This window comes from Pipistrellus hanaki, assembly GCF_964339955.1.
Source record: "Pipistrellus hanaki genome assembly, chromosome: 12".
Classification (NCBI taxonomy): Eukaryota; Metazoa; Chordata; class Mammalia; order Chiroptera; family Vespertilionidae; genus Pipistrellus; species Pipistrellus hanaki.
In genome coordinates this window covers 17,538,655-17,556,492 of record NC_140514.1, presented here as the reverse complement: position 1 = coordinate 17,556,492, position 17,838 = coordinate 17,538,655, and the positions used below count along the sequence as shown (strand labels likewise).

At 46.6% G+C, this 17,838-nt stretch overlaps 1 protein-coding gene across 1 annotated transcript in view; it reads right to left on the bottom strand.

The window, feature by feature from the left end:
- Positions 1-16,626: 16,626 nt before the first annotated feature.
- TMEM178A (transmembrane protein 178A) overlaps positions 16,627-17,838 on the bottom strand; it is a 45,376-nt gene continuing 44,164 nt past the window's right edge. Inside the window, exon 4 of the mRNA XM_084900719.1 lies at positions 16,627-17,572. Within this exon, the coding sequence (XP_084756845.1) occupies positions 17,331-17,572 (242 nt within the window). The 3' untranslated portion in view covers positions 16,627-17,330. The remainder of the gene's footprint in view (positions 17,573-17,838) is intronic.

The window sequence follows — 17,838 nt, the reverse complement described above, 5'->3', positions numbered from 1 at the left end:
TCCCCAGTCCCTGATTCTAAGTGGGATCAGCTCCCCTCGGCAATTGCAGAATCCCCACAGAGGCTTCCGACCCATAGAGGAAGGGTGTCCGTGATTGGAGGGTCAAGGTCATCCTCCTTAAGGCTTTGCTCACAACCCAAAATAGCCACACAAAAGCAATACCATATCTTCGTAGGACCTGCTGCTCTTAGTGCTATTGCAGATGCTTGATGGAACTCTGGCATTTGAAAATCAACCTATGTCACCTTTGGGTTTGCTGCTCTGACTCAGTTACTTGTCATCGAGGCCTGGGCCAGAGAGGGCTCAGCTGGTCCAGGCCCATTGTAAGCAGCTCTGCATTTTTGCCCTTAATGGCCCGGGAGGTCTCAGAATGTCTGTGGCTGACCGTGAATGCTGTGTGGAGCCTGCAGCGAGTCCTAATAGAGGAAGTACAGCTGCAGCCTCAGCTTTTGGAGCAAAGCCAAGCGCTCTTATGCAAGTAATTATTCTCTTTTTGGAAATACTAATCCTTGGCCTGCTCCTGGGGCTGGCTTCTGAGGGCTGGACCACAGGTCACTAAACTACCCATCTTGAACTGGGAGTGATTTGATCTACCAAGCCAAAGCACGCCTTCTTTAGGTGGAAATGGAATATGTCAGCACTGAGCTCCAGGTGCCCAGCAGTGGTTGGCAAACTGTGGCTCTGAAGCCACATACGGCTCTTTGGCCACTTGAGTGTGGCTCTTCCACAAAAGACTACGTGCGGGTGTGCATGTACAGTGCGATTGAAACTTCATGGCCCATGCGCAGAAGTTGGTTTTCGGCTCTCAAAAGAAATTTCAGTCGTACTGTTGATATTTGGCTCTGTTGACTAATGAGTTTGCCGACCACGGCCCTAGGGTCCTGGTGATACGTTGGAGCAGTCAACATGGTATTCCTGCCATGTGCCTTCTGCCTGCCTCAGTGCTACCCTCCCTCTCGACCATTGTCGCACGGGGAATTCCCAATGAGCAGTTTGCCAAGGAGGTAAAAAGTCAAATATGCTTTATAGTTAGCTCTGCAAGTTTTGCTGGAATTTAATTGCTGGGGAATTTTGGCCCCACGAGCTGAGGGACAGTGGAGAAATGAAACCTTCCCAGAAATAACTCCACATGGTACACTTTGCTGAAGGAAAGGAGGTCTGAGAGGCAGATGCTCCCCATGGCATGGACACTAGCTACCTGTCTGCAAGGATGGTCAGCAACATAAAGGATGTCTGAGGAAGAGGACTGTGGATGGACATCTCAGGCCCAAGGACATTTACTGTCGGGGAGGTCTAAGTGTGCAGGAAGAAGATTGCCCGCCTGTGTCTGTCCCTTTCCCCAGCCACCCTCACTCAGTGGCCTCATGAACAAAGTGGCCATGGTTTCAGGGACAGAGAGAATGCTTTGGCCCAATAAGGACTTCGTCTTACCAAGCCTGGTTAATTTTCAGCAGCAATAACTAACTCTGAGACTTGTTATAACACCACATCCAGGAGGGAAATTGTAGTGGAGGCTCTTCCCTGGGGAGAGATCAATGGTTTGTCTTCACTGGAAAAACGACTCTTTCTTGAATTGGATTCTCGGCTCAGCAACACCTTTCCTGGACTTAACCAAATTGCCTTATTCACTACCATTTCTTTCCACGCAACAATGCTTCTCACAGTGATGCGAGACAATAGATCAGCTTGCCTAGAACAGAGGGTCCTGTGGCTTGGTGGAACAGCCCATTAAGCACTCCATTTATGGTGCCAGCACAGAGAGAATTCCTTGAGGGTGAGATGCCTCCCTACAAGATGCTGGGTGTTCTATGACCCAGCGACCAATAGATGGTGCTCTTTCTCTCAAAGTCAGAATAAAGGCCCAATGGGTGAAAGTGGAAGGGGTACCTGTTACCAGACCATGTATTACAGATCACCTCTAAGTGAGCACTATAATGGGACCTACTCTCTGGAAGGGTGACGGCTGAAGCATCTGGCCTTTGTGTCAGCAGGGACAGAGCAGCATGTAGGGCTCACCATCCATGGTGCACGCTATGGTGTGAGTGCCTAGCAGAGGCTGCAATGGGTCATATGGTTGGATGGTGTTTCTGCTCAGATAGCCACCCAGACTAGTTTGCTGGCCCTCTTGAACATCTTAACATATTTTTTCTTTTTAAATACATTTTATTGATTTTCTACAGAGAGGAAGAGAGGGATAGAGAGTTAGAAACACCGATGAGAATCATCGATCAGCTGCCTCTTGCACACCCCCTGCTTGGTATGTGCCCGCAACCAACGTTCGTGCCCTTGACCGGAATGGAACCTGGGACCTTTCAGTCTACAGGCCGACACTCTATCCACTGAGCCAAACCGGTTTCGGCATCTTAACATATTTTTATATAAACCCCTTCATCACTAAACTTCCTGGAGTAGATTCTGTTCATTGTAACTGGACACCCTGTCCCACACACCTGTGTTACGGAAACACACTCCTTTTGTGCAGGCCTATTTCATGCTCCGATGGAGTGTCCCCTCCCAAGTACTTTTAATGTTTTGGTCTTACAAAGACTTTGAACAATACATTTTTTATTTTTTTTAATTCTGTGACTAAGCCTTACATCTTTAAGAAGAAATAATATGTACGGGGATGAACACCTTTGTGTATGTAACCACGAAGCAGCAAACGTCAGGTAGAAAAACATGCTTCTTCAGTGACTCAAATGACGGTGGAGATTATAAGAGGCAGCGGTTCCAATTATCACAGTGTATTTCATAGAATTAAGTCATGGTTTTAGTTTCGCTGGGATATCTTTAATATCACGTATATAAGACAAAAAAGCTTTGGGACCACTTTCCAAAATGTAAGGTTATCTTATAGTTGGAGTAGTTTATAATATTTTTCCTTTGGCACCAGGTGTGTGTGACACATAAGGACAATAAGTAGTTTTCAAACTAATTAAAACCAGCTCCTGTTAGAAGAGAACCAAGGCCTGAATAAAATCACGCTAGAGATAGCTGTCAAGGAGACAGCGACTTTCTCCATAAGAATGCCAAGTCTCATCAAGGATTCAAAATACATTGACTTTCAAGAGGAGCCCCTCACTTAGATACCAGAGAAATATAATTGTTCAAGGAGCTGTGAAAGAAAGCCTTTGGGCTAAAATTAGGTGAGATGCAAGGTCTTCAGAAAGATATCCTGGTAACTGAGAAATCTCAAGTAAATATTTTTTAAAAATATATTTGATTGATTTTTTACAGAGAGGAAGAGAGGGATAGAGGGTTAGAAACATCAATGAGAGAGAAACATCGATCAGCTGCCTCCTACACACCTCCTACCGGGGATGTGCCCGCAAACAAGGTACATGCCCTTGACCAGAATCGAACCTGGGACCCTTCAGTCTGCAGGCCCAAGCTCTATCCACTGAGCCAGACAGATCAGGGCATCAGGTAAGTATTTTTATGCTTATTATACCAACACCACTTTCCCCTAGCATTCTGGCCTTTTCAATTCTCTCATTCTTTCACTCATACATTTACTCTATCATTCATTCAGCTATCAAGCATTTACTGAATACTTGCTATGTGTCAGGCTCTGGGGATGCTCCTTGATAAATTGGTCTTGATGGAAATGTTGCTGTGTTGGCTTTTTAGGAAGAGGAAATCATGGATGGGAAGGTGCCAGTCGGAAGTCCAAGTATGTGAGAGATAGGATTATTTCTGACTTCTGGAAGTGGAGCGATGAAACCCTTCTCAAAAATAAATAAATAAATGAATAAATAAAATAAAATAAAAAAGCTTGACAGAGAAAGATGAGCAGAGCCCAGGAAAATAAGATTAAAAAGGTAAGGGATTTGTTGGGAGTTTAAAGAAACAACTGAAAACTTGCCTAGGTGCTTGAAGAGCTAAGCTTTACATCAGACAGGCTCATTCAAGAGAATCAGGAGGTCGGAAGTATAAGTTTGCCACCAGAGTGCCAGTCATTTGATATTGTCAGTTTTCATCAAGTTCCTTCAGCAGGAACTGCCTGCTCAAGAGTGTGACAAATGAGAGCAATTACTCTGGGTCCCCTTTCTGCCTGCCCCCCTGTCTCTTACACTTTATGTCTACCTTTTAATGGCCATCCCTCTGGCTGCCCTTTGGTGACTCCTACCCTTGAGATGCCTGGACTGTTTGAGATGGAGTTCAGCTTGGAAGAGCATGCATCTGAACCATGTATTCTGTCAAGGGGCCCCTAATCCCCAGTCCTGGACTCTAGGTGTTAGTGTTAGAGAGTGAGAATGTTGGAGCATGCTTCCAGAGAGGCCGTGGACTGTGCCCCAGATAGAGTTATCAGTACTGACACCAGGCCAGGCCTTGAGATACGGTCTCATGGCCCCTTCCCAGCACGTAGGCCTTCTTTCAAGGGCAGAGCAGGACTGACTCCGTTTTGTACTGTGTCTTCCATCTTGTATAAAATATATCAATTACCCAACCCACCCTTAAATCAGCCAATAGAAACACAGAGGGAAGTAACCCAGCGTAACCAGACCCTGGCCCTCGCCCCACCAATCAGAACCAGCCAACTCAGTGGTCCGAGCATCACCCCACCACCCAACCCTAAACTCTATAAAAAGACCACACTTTCCGAGCTCGGGGCTCTCTGCATCCTGCCGCTGCGTCGGTAGAGGTAGGGAGACCAGGCTCGAGTTTGAATAAAGGCTCTTTTGTTTTTGCATCAGACTCAGCTCCCTGGTGGTCCTTAGGGATCTTGAAATCTGGGCATAACATTAGGACAGGAGGGAAAAAAAAGGGGGGGGAGGGGGCTTTCTTTTATTTGCTGAGGCCTTCCACAAGCACCTGGTAATTAAACCCCATGATTGTTAACTTCTCTGACTCAAACAGCCCCTGTGTTCTAACTGCAAGACAAGACAAGCTACTTTCAAGGCTACATTCTTGCAAACCCCTTTCCCCTGCTGTTTTTTTTTTACAACTCAGGGATAATTCACACCAAGGAGTCTCTAGTTAGTAAAAAATTCTCTTCCCTCTCCCCTTCAAACAAGCCTCCTTTGAATTCTTCATAACTTTTGCCCTAAGCATGTTTTTCAGGCTCAGGAAAAACACTGGTGAGATGCCTCCCTAGAACATCTTCCTGGACTGTTTCCTACAAAGCAAACAAACTTTTCAAGACAACCCCCCTTGATGCCTGCTCAACTTCAGCCCAGGGTTCCCATCCCTTCCTTGTTGCTTAGCAACAACCAGGGCTTAAAAGGGGAAGCTGCCCTTTCTTTTCTTGCCCATGTATCGATTAGCAATGCACAGGCCTTCTCCCTTTGGGGAAAGTGAAATAAACTTCCTCTCTGAATCTATCTCTTCTCTCAGTTGTGAATTCTTTCATAGCCCATGTCACCAGCCAAAACCCTAACACGGGGTATTAACATGGGAACCGGGGGAAATTAATTCACTGGACCAGAGGATTTTTTAGTTATTGTTTTTCTGTAAGTCGTATCACTTTCCCGCTCCAAATCCTCCAATCACTTTCCATTTTACTCAGAATAAAACTCGAAGTCTTGAGCTGGCTCTTGATCCCCCTCTAATTTCATCTCTGACACTCTCCCCTCTGTTCTGCCCTCTTGCTGACCATGGAATATACACAGCTCAGACCCATATCAGGCCTTTGTCCTTGCTATCCCCTCTCCCCTGGACACTTTTCCACATACCTGCATTGCTCAGGCTCTCTGCTCAAATGTCCCCTGTTAGCAAGGCCATCCCTGGTCTCCCTATCCAAATGAGCCATCGCCTGACCCTTCACATGCTATTCTAGAGGTTTCCATTTCCCCTTCTAGCACCACCACTGTCTGCTTATTGTCCGTCTCTTTGCATTACAGTGATAGCTCTTACAGGGAATGGCTTTCTTGGTTTGCTCACTGATTGTCCCCTGCACTGAAGTCAGTCTCTGGCAAATACTAGGCACTCAGTACAGGTCAGGTAAACCAATGGCCACATGCAGATGACTTCGCATGGTCTCCTCCAACCAAATGGACAGAGACAGAAAGTCCCAGGATGCTAGACTGAGTTCCCTCTCGTTTGGATCGTATGCATTCCAGTGTCCCAAAGGAAAAAAAATAAAACATTTTCAACTGCTAATGCCCAAAGGAAGATTTCTTTTCCCTTTTTTTCCTTTGTGACATTGAAGCCTATGGAATCATGCAACAGAGAACCAGTTGCTCAGTCATTACTAGGTAAAAGCTTGACATTTTCCGCGACACCCTTTGTGATTGTGTAGGCGTATCACTGATTGCTTTAAAAACTAATGAAATTGTGCTCAATTTCAGCTTCACCCGTTTCATTCTTCACTTGTCTGGCTTCCTGCAGGACCTGCTTTTCTGTGGGTTTTTTTTTTTTTTTATATGTTTGTGGGAGGGAGTCTATGAGTCCCGCTCCATGTGGTCCCACGTGGCTCCAGGTGGCTCTCTATCCCTGAGCAGCCTTCCTCCAGCTCACTTTCACTTCAGTTCTCCTAACACCATTCTTCACTCCTATGAACACCCTTTACTCTGTTACTTTATTGGGAAAACTCTTTAAGAAGTGGCTCATTCTTTAAATCAATACTGCATTAATCACATGTTTTATCTCCCCCAGTTTACTTTTCACAGTTGGTTTAGTTTCAACTCCCGGGTCCATTTTATGTGAGAGACAGGTTGTTGTACGCGAGTGATTTACTGTAGCCACAGCACAGGCACATAAAGCAGGGGCTGCTGCTCCATGGATATGTTTGCAGGAGTACAGGCACTTACTCATTTATGCCAACCTCAACCCCGGTTAGAGCATCGCCTGGGGAGTTAGACACCTTGCTAGAGACAGGCTGGGAGACCCTGGTTAATGCCCAGTCTCAGTGTCCTCCATTGTTGACAGGAATGACAGTCAGAACCTTCAGATACCTCCCTGTCTTGAGGTTTTATTAGTTTTTTTAAATCATCATCATTATTATTATTATTATTATTATTAAAAAGATATATATCTTATTGATTTTTCTACAGAGAGGAAAGGAGAGGGATAGAGAGTTAGAAACATCGATCAGCTGCCTTCTGCACACCCCCTACTAGGGATGTGCCCACAACAAGGCACATGCCCTTGACTGGAATCAAACCTGGGACCTTTCCATCTGCAGGCCGAAGCTCTGTCCACTGAGCCAAATGGGGGGTGATCGCCAAACACCCTCGGAAGGCACATCAGCCCATGACCGTCTCCAGAGATTAGGAAGAGATGGACTTCCAAGGCCACGCAGGAAGACAGTCACTAACCAGGACTGAAATCCACGAGTCTCTAGTTCTCATTCTCTCTCTAACCACAAAATGATCTAGCCTTTTTTTTTTTTTTTTTAATAATAGCTTTCATTTAATAGTTTTTTAAAAGCCAACGGGAATGCTTTCACGGGGCAAAGTAAGGAAGACCTACCCACTTAAATATTAATCTTTCAGCAGCCCTGGTGACAGGGGAATTTCTTAAAATGCTCTGGAGGGGGAGTGCCAAGAAGTTAATTAAAATTGCTGTCATACCTTTAGGCTACTGCAGAGTACGGGGTCTCCTGAAGGTCAGCCACATGAGGAGAGGTTCTGTGCTTATAAAAATAGGCCTGGCATTCTTTACAGAATTCCAAAGGGCCGTGTGTGCTCCGGTTTAGAAACATCGTAGCTTGGTTAAAAACTGCAAAGCAGTCACTTCCAAGGGCAACCATGAAAAATGAAGGGGAAGGTGAAGCTATCTAGATGTATACAATTTTGAGAAATAAGCCCGGATATTGTTTTAAAATGCACTATTGGTATTGTTCCTGGGTCTCAGGTAAGTGATCCGTATCTTTTACCCGAGAAAGTGGAGCGATTGGAGTGAACAGGCCAGAATCCAAACCTTGGCTCTGCCACTTAGTGCCCGAGGGAAGGTTATTCAACCTCTCTGAGCCTGAGTTCTCCATCCATAAAGAAGGGGTGTGTGCAAAGAGCGTGGCTTGGGAGAGTCACAGAGGAAACGGGGAGTCAGTCCTTTGGGCTTCTCATCAACACCAAGGGACAGAACTGGAGAGAGGACTTGAGGATGAGGGCTTTCTTTTCCATTTCTTTGTATCTAACCTTGACAAGAATGAAGGAGACCTGGCAATTGACAGGAATGGGACTCTTGCACCATCCTCTTAATGCTTTAAAAGAGGTGTGGCCGAGACCAGTGGATACAGCCTGTGGACTGAAAGGTCCCAGGTTCGATTCTCATTAAGGTTGCAGGCACATCCCCAGTTGGGAGGTGTGCAGGAGGTACCTGATTGATGTTTCTAGCTCTCTATCCCTCTCCCTTCCTCTCTCTAAAAAAATCAATAAAATATATTTAATAAATAGATAAATAAATAAATAAAGAGGTGCGTGTTGTGTGTTTGTTTAAGCACCCAAGAGAGTCTAAAACTAAGGGTTAGGGAGAAATGCAAAGACCTTACCAATGAATGCCGATCTCTGGATTCCTTTTGCATTCTTATGTCTAACAGCTTTAACAGGTGTGATAAGATGGGATGTGAATTACCTGTGAGGGATGAGTTTGAGGCCCACTGAAGCCACCGAGTGAAGTTTAGTTCAGTCACGGCCAAGTTTCTAAAGCAAGTATTTTGTGCTATCATCACAGCCCACATGACTGACGGGCAAAGTCTTGGGGATACAAATAAAAGGTGCTTTCTGATTCAAGGACTAAAGGTCCTGAGCTTGACTTCTGGTTGTGACTGTGAGGCCCCTTTTGTGGTCTGGGAGCACGAGTCCCTGCCCTCCTTGTCTGGGACAAGACTTTCAAAGGCCCCCATGAGCCCTTACAGCAAGGCTTCAAGGCACTTCCCAGAATTCCCAGAGGACAGCACTCCACAGATAGAACATTTCCTTAAGAGCCTGAGGGCATGGTTCTTGCATCCTCACAGCCCACACTCATGGTGGTGGCATCGTCAGATGGCCATGCAAGGGAAGCAGATCATCAGGAAGTGGTCTATGCATTTTGTGAGTGTTGGCAACACCAGTCCTAAGACATGATGGGGGCTGAATGAAAGCTGACAATAGTCTAACCGGTGTGATTTAAGCTGGGGGTGAGCCGTGTGTGACATCTGCCTTTCCCATTCACTCATAATTACTACATTCTTTCCCCCAGGCCTGGGCTGAAGTCTTTCCAGTCACAGTAACTGACCAAATTCACCTTCAAGCTGAATCCTATTTGCCAGCCCTGGTAGAGGCAGCTTCTGGAAAACAACTACAAACAAAGAGGGTGAGGCTGGCAGTTGGAAAAGTTAGAAGGAGCACTGGGGTCACTGGACCATATTTTCAACTACAGCTTTTCAACCCTGAGTGAGCGCCACTCAGTAAAAGATAAATGCCATCCTATGAGACACTGGATTTACCATGAACTTAATATTTTTCCCCATTTTTTATTTTTCAAGTTATCTTATCCCCTCTTTTATACAAGAACCATATTGCCTTAGTAAATAACCCAGCTCTAAAAATTGCTTAGTTGTCATTTTAAATCATGCCCCTACCCTTCTCCCCCTCTCTCCCTCTAATTTTCAAACAGGGCTTGTCAATTTCATCTAGAAAATGTATCCGCCCACTTCTCTCCACTTCCTCTCTACCTTCTCAGTCCAGTTGTGTTGCCTGGATTTCTAGAACACCCTCTTCCTACCTAGCTTGTTCGCCTCCATTCTTGTCTTCTTCCAATCCATTCTCTATCCAGTGCAACAATGACACTCTTTTTTAAAAAATATATGTATACTAGAGGCCCAGTGTATGAAATTAGTGCACAGGTATAGTCCCTAGGCCTGACCTGCAATCAGGGCCATCTCCCCTGGCTGCCAGCAGCCATCCCTGCCCCTCCACTCCCCTAGTTGCCATCTATCCCTGTTCCCCATTCCCCATTGGGCAATCGGAGCCTGCTGGCTGGGAGGAGGGACCAAGAGGTTGGCCATTCCTGCCTGCTTGCCAGCCCTGCCCCCCACTTCCTGTCACCCTCTGTGAGTGGAGCAACCGGTGTGGCAGGGGCCTTGGCCTGGCACCGCCCGAGTCTGCCACTGCCCACCTCCGGTTCCCCATTCACCATTGGGCGATCTGAGCCTGCTGCCTGAGGGAAGGGACTGAGAGGTTGGCCGAGACATTGGCCAGCAGACCCCTATCTGGTGATTGGAGCCTGTGGGCTGGGGGCAGCTCCTGCATTGAGTATCTGCCCCCTGATGGTCAGTGCACATCATATTGGCCTGTCATTCTGCCGTTCGGTCAATTTGCATATTACCCTTTTATTATATAGGATTTTTTTTTATTTCAGAGAGAGGAAAGAAGAGGGAGAAAGAGAGAGAGAGAGAGAAACATCAATAATGAGAGAGATTCATAGATCAGGTGCCTTCTACATGTTCCCTTCTTGGAATAGAGCCCACAACCCAGGCATGTGCCCAGACCATAAATTAAACTGTGACCTCCTTGTTCATGGGTCAACTCTCAACCACTGAGCCACACCAGTCAGGCAACATTGACTTTCTTAAAGTGGAAATCAGATCACATCATGGCCCTTCTTTAAACACTGTCACTGCTTTCCATTGCCAGAATAAAACCCAGCTTTCTCACAGCAGTCAGCAAACCTCGGCCTATCTTGGCAACCTCACCTGTTCCACTGCCCCTGCTCTCTCCATCCAGCCCCATGGTCTCCTCTGATTTCTGTTTGTAGAGAGACTCTAAGAGAATGCCGAAGGCAACCCACGAGTAGCCCAAGGTCTTACATATAGCAGGGAGTACTTTACAAAACTTACATGCTAATGGGGGGAAATTAGACAATAAAGGCAGAAAATTGTCTTACGTTATAGCCAAGCAATTTGTTTTCCTCTCAGAAGCTTCAAGAAGACATATTCCAATAGTTTCAAGAACAATTAGAAATCTTGCTTTGAAGGCTGGCAAAAATATAGGCTGTGTATAGAGAGGAAATATATTGGCTAGCCATGTTCCCTGCATGCAATGGGGTGCCCTGAGCATCTTCGAGCATTGGTGATTGCCCTGCAGCAAGAACTTCCTCTCTTTCTGGTCAAAGGACAGGAGCCCGGAGAAATTCAAATAATTCCATTTAAATGAGTTCTTGGTCAGTAGAGCTCTTTGCATTTAAAGGCAGTCATTTCTGAAGCGGTCCTCTCAGAATTCCAATTAGAGATTTAAAACATACCCGAACATAAACGGGAAAGCTTCTCAATTGAGGTGTAAAACCACACTGGGGTTACTAACTTAACGCTGTTGGAGCCATCAAATAAATGTTCCATAGTGCTCAATTCATAACACATTTCCAGTTATATCTGGGTTAGTTTGGGTTAATAGCCCCTTTAATTATTCCGACGAAGCTTACTTGCTTGCCAAGCTATATTCTCATTCCATTTAGCCTAGTTTACTACTGTATATTTTTTTATGGGCTCCCTAAAACTGGCGCTAAGGGAGTGAGTTCTGCCCAGGGAAGAGTTTATCTTTGTGGCTCTGAATTCATGCACTGGTTCCACAAAGATGCCTGAGCACCCTCTGGTTTTCAGGGCGAAGCTCTGGAGACCATATATGAACAAGGGAGTTTCCACCTTCCAAGGATCTTTGATCCCGTTAGGGGTGAACAGGTGATTGGGATACAGGCTTCCGGGGGGGGGGGGGGGGGGGGGGGGGTTGTGCTGAAGCTGAGGCACAAGGGAAAGTCAGTGTGAGCCAGGCAGAGGAGAAATGGGCAACCCCAGCCACGGGGACAGCCTGATCAACACCCTGGAGGCAGCAAGGAGGCGGCATTGGCATCTGTACGCACTGGCCTCCATGACGTTGTTGATTTTTACCTTGTGCCCTCCTGAGTCTCCAGGATCCCATGCTTCTCTCCACCTTTCGCTCAGTAACTGCGGCTTACCTGTGCCGTACACCTTTGTCGTTCTCGGGCTTAAATTTCAAATGGGAAGTCTTTAAGAGAGTAAAAAACAAAAACAAAAAAAAAAAAAAAACCCAAGTTCATGGACTCTTTATGTGGCTGAGGATATATGAAATAAAATGTACAGCCAACGAAAATGTCATTCAAAAGCAACATTTTACTATGTCAATTTACTTGAATCCTGGATTTATGAAAACATTTGGGGCTTGAAAGATCTCATTTTTCACTTGTACTTCAGAGCATTTTATATTACAATAAGTTTCACGAGGGCAAGAACCTTTGTCTGTTTTGCTTTTTGGATGTTTCCAAGTGCCTGTCCAAGGTAGACAGACATTCAGTAAATATTTGTTTAAAGGTATAGTAACTTTTATGGAGTAATAACATTTTATGTAGGTTTCCCACATCCTGGACTCTGGACTATGAAGGGTCCATGGTGTTCCAATGAGGGAGGTGGGAGGGTTCCCTCAGAGTAGGCAGCAATGGTTCTAACGTTGCAAACAAACCAAGAATGACGTTGTCAAAAGGCGAGGCCTGTGGGCCTATACGAAAGCCTTCTCTCTTTTTTTTTTTTTTGGTAAATGTTGTCCATATACGCCGGAACCGGTTTGGCTCAGTGGCTAGAGCGTCGGCCTGCAGATTGAAAGGTCCCAGGTTCCATTCTGGTCAAGGTCATGTACCTTGGTTGCAGGCACATCCCCAGTAGGGGGTGTGCAAGAGGCAGCTGATCAATGATTCTCTCTCATCGATGTTTCTAACTCACTGTAAAAAAATCAATAAAAAATATATTAAAAAAAAAAATGTTGTCCATATACGGCACGTTGACAACATTCTTAGTTTTCAATCCCAGGAGTTCTGTAAATCCACTCTCTAGTCAAAGCTCTATCTTGCAGCGCTGGTGGGATTTGCCCTCAATTATCATTAAGGACACCCACGCACAGGTGTGCCAATGTCTCTGGGCCTTCTGAAGATCAGGCTGGCTATCACTGAGAAACCCTTTATTCCAAGGCTTGGTCCCTCCCGACCCACTGCTCACAGCTGGGGCGTGAGAGCCCTGGTACCAAAAGCCCAGCATCCTTGGACACCCCACACAGCCATTCCCTCTGAGGCCCTGACGTCCCCAGAAAGGGACCAGGCCCGGAGCGGGTCTGCCTCGCTCGGGCTGACCTGGGATGCACAGGTTCTTGACTTTGTGCAGGAAAGATTTTACAGCAGAAGTCCAGGAGACTTGGAGAATGAATGCCTTCATTAAAGCAGGGCGTGGGAAACCAAGGAAGGGCCAGAGATAGAAGCAGCAGCACAAGAGAGCCAAGGTGGGACTGCAATGGCTCTCTAGAGACGTCTGAAAACCGAGAAAAGGGGCCTGGGAGACAGGTTCAGGGCATTAGCCCGGGACAAGCTATCACTGCCCGCTGCTCCCCTGGTCTCCTGGGGCCCCTTCGCGTTTAGGAGACAGAAAAGGCGCTGGTCATGCTCCTGAGAAAGCCCACAGGACATCCTTTAAGGCTTTTCTCTCTTTTTTGGGCAGGAACACTGAGGGGGCGGGGGCTCAGCAGATTATTCATCAGTTTTTCAAGTGTGCTTTTAAATTATATGTTGATGTACCAAAATGTGTGCATAGAGGGACCAGGGTCATTTTCTGGTCAGCTCTGCCTGTATCTTGAATTTGTTTGGTTCTCATTCTTTGTTTTGTTTTGTTATTTTCCCCCCCTGTCTTTATCAGTCCATGGACTTGGCTGCCACAAAATGGTACTAATTAGGTCTCTGTTATCTATGTCCCTGACGGGGTGATTTAAGCTGTTTACGCTGTGGTTGGGGGGGGGGGGGGGGCGCGCAAATTATTTGCTCTCAAGTGTCCTTGGTTTAGGGAAGATAAGGTCTTGTGATTCCCTAACTGGCTGTCAATTGTTTGATTTGTTTGGCCCCATTTGTCTAACCAACTGTCTCAGTTTCCCTTTTCTGACGGTCCAAGGTTCTCCGAGCATCTAACTCCCCTGCCTCACTGACACCGTCACATCACCGGGCGTGAGGCCCGCCTCCTCACGGGGTTGCCACCCTTTTCTCTTTCCAGCCTCTGGGATGCCCTTGAACTCTGCTAACCCACGGTCAGTCCTCTGGCCTGACCTCCCTCCCGGACCCACGGTATCCTCATGCAATGAGCTCAGCTGCTTCTGCTTTCTATCTGGCAAAACACACACACACACAGACACACACGAAAAAACAACCCCCGAGGCAAAGAAATACAGTCTGGCTACAGGCATGCAACTAGCAGTGGGCCAGAGAGAACAGAAGGAGAAAAACATCGTCTCCATAAATTATTCTGCCCCACTCAGCACTGCAGCGGCCATTTCAATCGTCTTCATTCGAAAGCTAATTAAGAAAATAACCCTACGAGCAGCCCCAGGACTGGGGGGCCAAACGCTAGGCTTTGGCAACATCTGATCGCACTTCCTGACAGTGAATAGAAGGCAGAAGCCGTGGGCACACACTGCTCCTCACTGGGAGCTTGCTCTGGCTGGAAGGCGGGAGGCTCTGTTCCTGCCAGCACACGTTTGAATCCTAACGGAACTCTCCCAGCTTCGGGGCAAATCTTTCTGGTGCATGAACCCTGCCACCTCCCATCCCTCCGAGGCTCTCTTCCATTCTCACCCCCAGCCCCTAGGAAGCTTCTCAGACACTTCAAAAGTCAGTCGCTCAGACACCGCTTTGGTGGTTGGAATATAAATGCTCGAGCGTCTCGACATCTTCCACGGGGATCTGTAAAGGAGACTTCAAAGAAACAGCTCTCCCGCTTTGAGAATCTCCCACATAAGTCATAAATAAAAATAACTGCTCCGTGCCGCGTATCTCTGATCTCACCCAGGGAAGGGTTTATTAAACAGGCCTGCAAGAAGGCCAGGGATCATACCCACAGGCCTCTGCGAGCGCTCGTGCAGTCTCTGGGGTCATCTAACCTCTTCCAAACACTGAAGATACTTGAAAATCAGGCTTTGGTTGTCAGGGAAGAAGGGTAGATGATCGCTAGCCTTTTATGAGAACCGAATCAGTGTTTGAAAAGAAGGAAGACTATGTATCTTTTCTGAAATTAAAAACTCGGAGTGTCTTACTTCTGGATATGGCATTTTTTTCTCCTATTTTAAAGAGCATTGTTATTACACATTGTGTACAGAATAGAGGACAATGTTGGAGTGAAGAGAAAAAGCTTAGAAGTGAGCTAGTGCCCACCCTTCCAGTTACAGATAAGGAAACACAATGGAAGGATTTAAGCCGTGTGTCCTACCCCCACATGTAGGGAAAGAACTGAGGGGGAAAAAATAAGGCAGGCACTCTGCGCCTGATCCTCAGCTTCCTTACTAGGAAAACGGAATGAGAGCACCTACCTTAGAGATGGAGAGGATTACATGAAGTGACGCCTGGAAAAAACAAAGCCCTGTCACTAGCACATCGTAGGAGGTAAATAAATGTTAGCGGCGGAGGTGGTAACTGCCGCCCTGGCACAGAAGAGTGGCCTCAATCCCACCTGCAGGTCAGAATTATCTGCGGTGTATTTTTAGTAACACTGGAGCCCAGCTGCAGACATTCTGAGTCAATTGGCCTGGGGTGGGGTCCAGTGTAGGTGCAATTGAAGGAATAGATCAGTGTTTCCCAACCTTCTCTCATGATGAGAATCACCTGGTGGAGTTGTTAAAACACAGATTCCTGAATCCCAACTAAGAAGTGCTAAACTAGGATTTTTGGGAACATATAGGTAAAATTCTATACTTAACTAGTGCTCTAAGACAGATGTTATATACAGAGCACTAAGTTAGGTATGCAATTTTACCTATATGTTCTCAAAAATTCTAGTTTAGCACTTCTTAGTTGGGATTCAGGAATCTGTGTTTTAACAACTCCACCAGGTGATTCTCATCATGAGAGAAGGTTGGGAAACACTGGAATAGATGACGCTGATGGGCAGCCAAGGTTAAAACCTACTAGCCTAGGTCAGTGGTCAGCAAACTCATGAGTCAACAGAACCAAATACCAACAGTTCAACGATCAAAATTTCTTTGGAGAGCCAAATTTTTTCAACTTAAACTTCTTCTAACGCCACTTCTTCAAAATAGATTCGCCCAGGCCGTGGTATCCACACTCAAGGGGCCAAAGAGCCGCATGTGGCTTGTGAGCCACAGTTTGCCGACCACTGGCCTAGGTGGTCTAGAGAGAAAGGCAGAGACCTTGTATCCTCAATACTGGCTAAATATCAGGCAGATGGTAAAGGAAGAGAAAGGGAGTGGGGAGGGGAGCGAGATTTAAAATACTATGGAAAGGTTTAAAAAATTTTTCAGCCCGGCTGGTGTGACTCAATGTGTTGAGTATTGACCTATGAACCAGAAAATCACAGTTCAATTCCTGGTCAGGGCACATTCCTAGGTTTTGGGCTCCATCCCCAATAGGGGGCTTGCAGGAGGCGGACAATCCATGATTCTCATCATTGATGTTTCTCTCTCTCCCTCCCTCTCCCTCTCCCTGCCTCTCTAAACTCAATAAAAATATATTTTAAAATATTTTAATGACATTTTTTCCCCATACCAAGTGTGTGGTTGCTACATACAAAAGATAAACCACAATGGCCAACCTAATGGAAATGGAGTGATTAGAAAGGCTTGGTGACAGTCTTATTAAAACAAGGTTCTCATCTGTCTGTAAGCTGGGAAGCATGCTACTACGGCTGAAAGACCGGAAAACACGCCCAGATTAACAAGGTGGCAGTCATTTAATGCAGAACTCAGTGAACGTAAAGAGACAACAGGCAGGACTTCAAACAATACTGCATAGTGTCACGAAATAGCTCTTAACACAGCTGATCTGCTTTCCTTATGGTTTCGAGTCCAGTACGACGACGGAGAAGAGACTTCAATTCAAAAATAAATAAGGCAACAGAAGAATTCCTCCTGGGGCAAGGAACATCCACAGACATTTGGTGCCGACACAAACGAGACACCAACAGGACAAGTTCTGAAGAGGCGTGTAAGAAAATGTAACAAGCATGGCCCAACGACAAGAAAATTAGACTTGCTTTGCGATGAATCCTTTTGCAAAGAGAAGTGACTCTCAGGTCATTGTTATATACAAACGTTCTGCGATGGGTGGCAATCCTACCGATCCCTCCACCACCACCTCCTCCTGGCCTGAAACCTAGCCGTGTTCTATGGCACTGGCTCCCTATTCCTCACAGTCAAAGCGTACGTAGTCCTTAAAGCACTTGAGTCCACAGTAGTCTTGTCCTTAGGAGGGTGGGGAGGTTGGTATCAGTCCTCCAGAGACGGCTGGCAGGCAACAGGCTGGAATGTCAGAGACCGCTTTGTGCTTGGGATCCTGATGCCAACGCCACTCCGTTCCCCTCGGGAGTCCTCTGCCCCGTGGACGGGCCACCGAGCGGTGACCTTGAGGGTGGACAGTCATACCGTGGAGTCCCTGCCAGACTTGAGCTGTGCCATCTTGGTCCGGCTAATGAAAGGGTAAGCGATGCAGAGCCCTCCGGCTGCCACGATGAAGCCCAAGCTGCACCAGGCGCAGAAGATGGACCAGCCGTAGCCGTGTTCCACGTCGTCGGGCAGGCTGTAGATGAGCTTCGGGAGGCGGTGCAAGTCATAGGAGATGCTGGCGGCGTACGTGCAGAGGGAGATGGTGCAAAAGATCCCTGTAAATAAAACAAAGAGGGCCAAGGATCAGTGGCAGTGTTGCCGGCTACACACAAGGCCGAATGCCAGGCTGGCCTTTGTGAGAATCAGACCAACCGAAGAGGCCATCGCTCCAAATTAAGAAAGGATCTATCATTTTTTTGGACTTGAATTACTTCATTCAGCAAAGGTTGGCAAAACCTGTATGTGCCAGACTGAGGGCTAGGCATTGTAGATACAGGAATGAAGGACACAGGGGAGAATTCTAATGGCTTGAATTATCCAG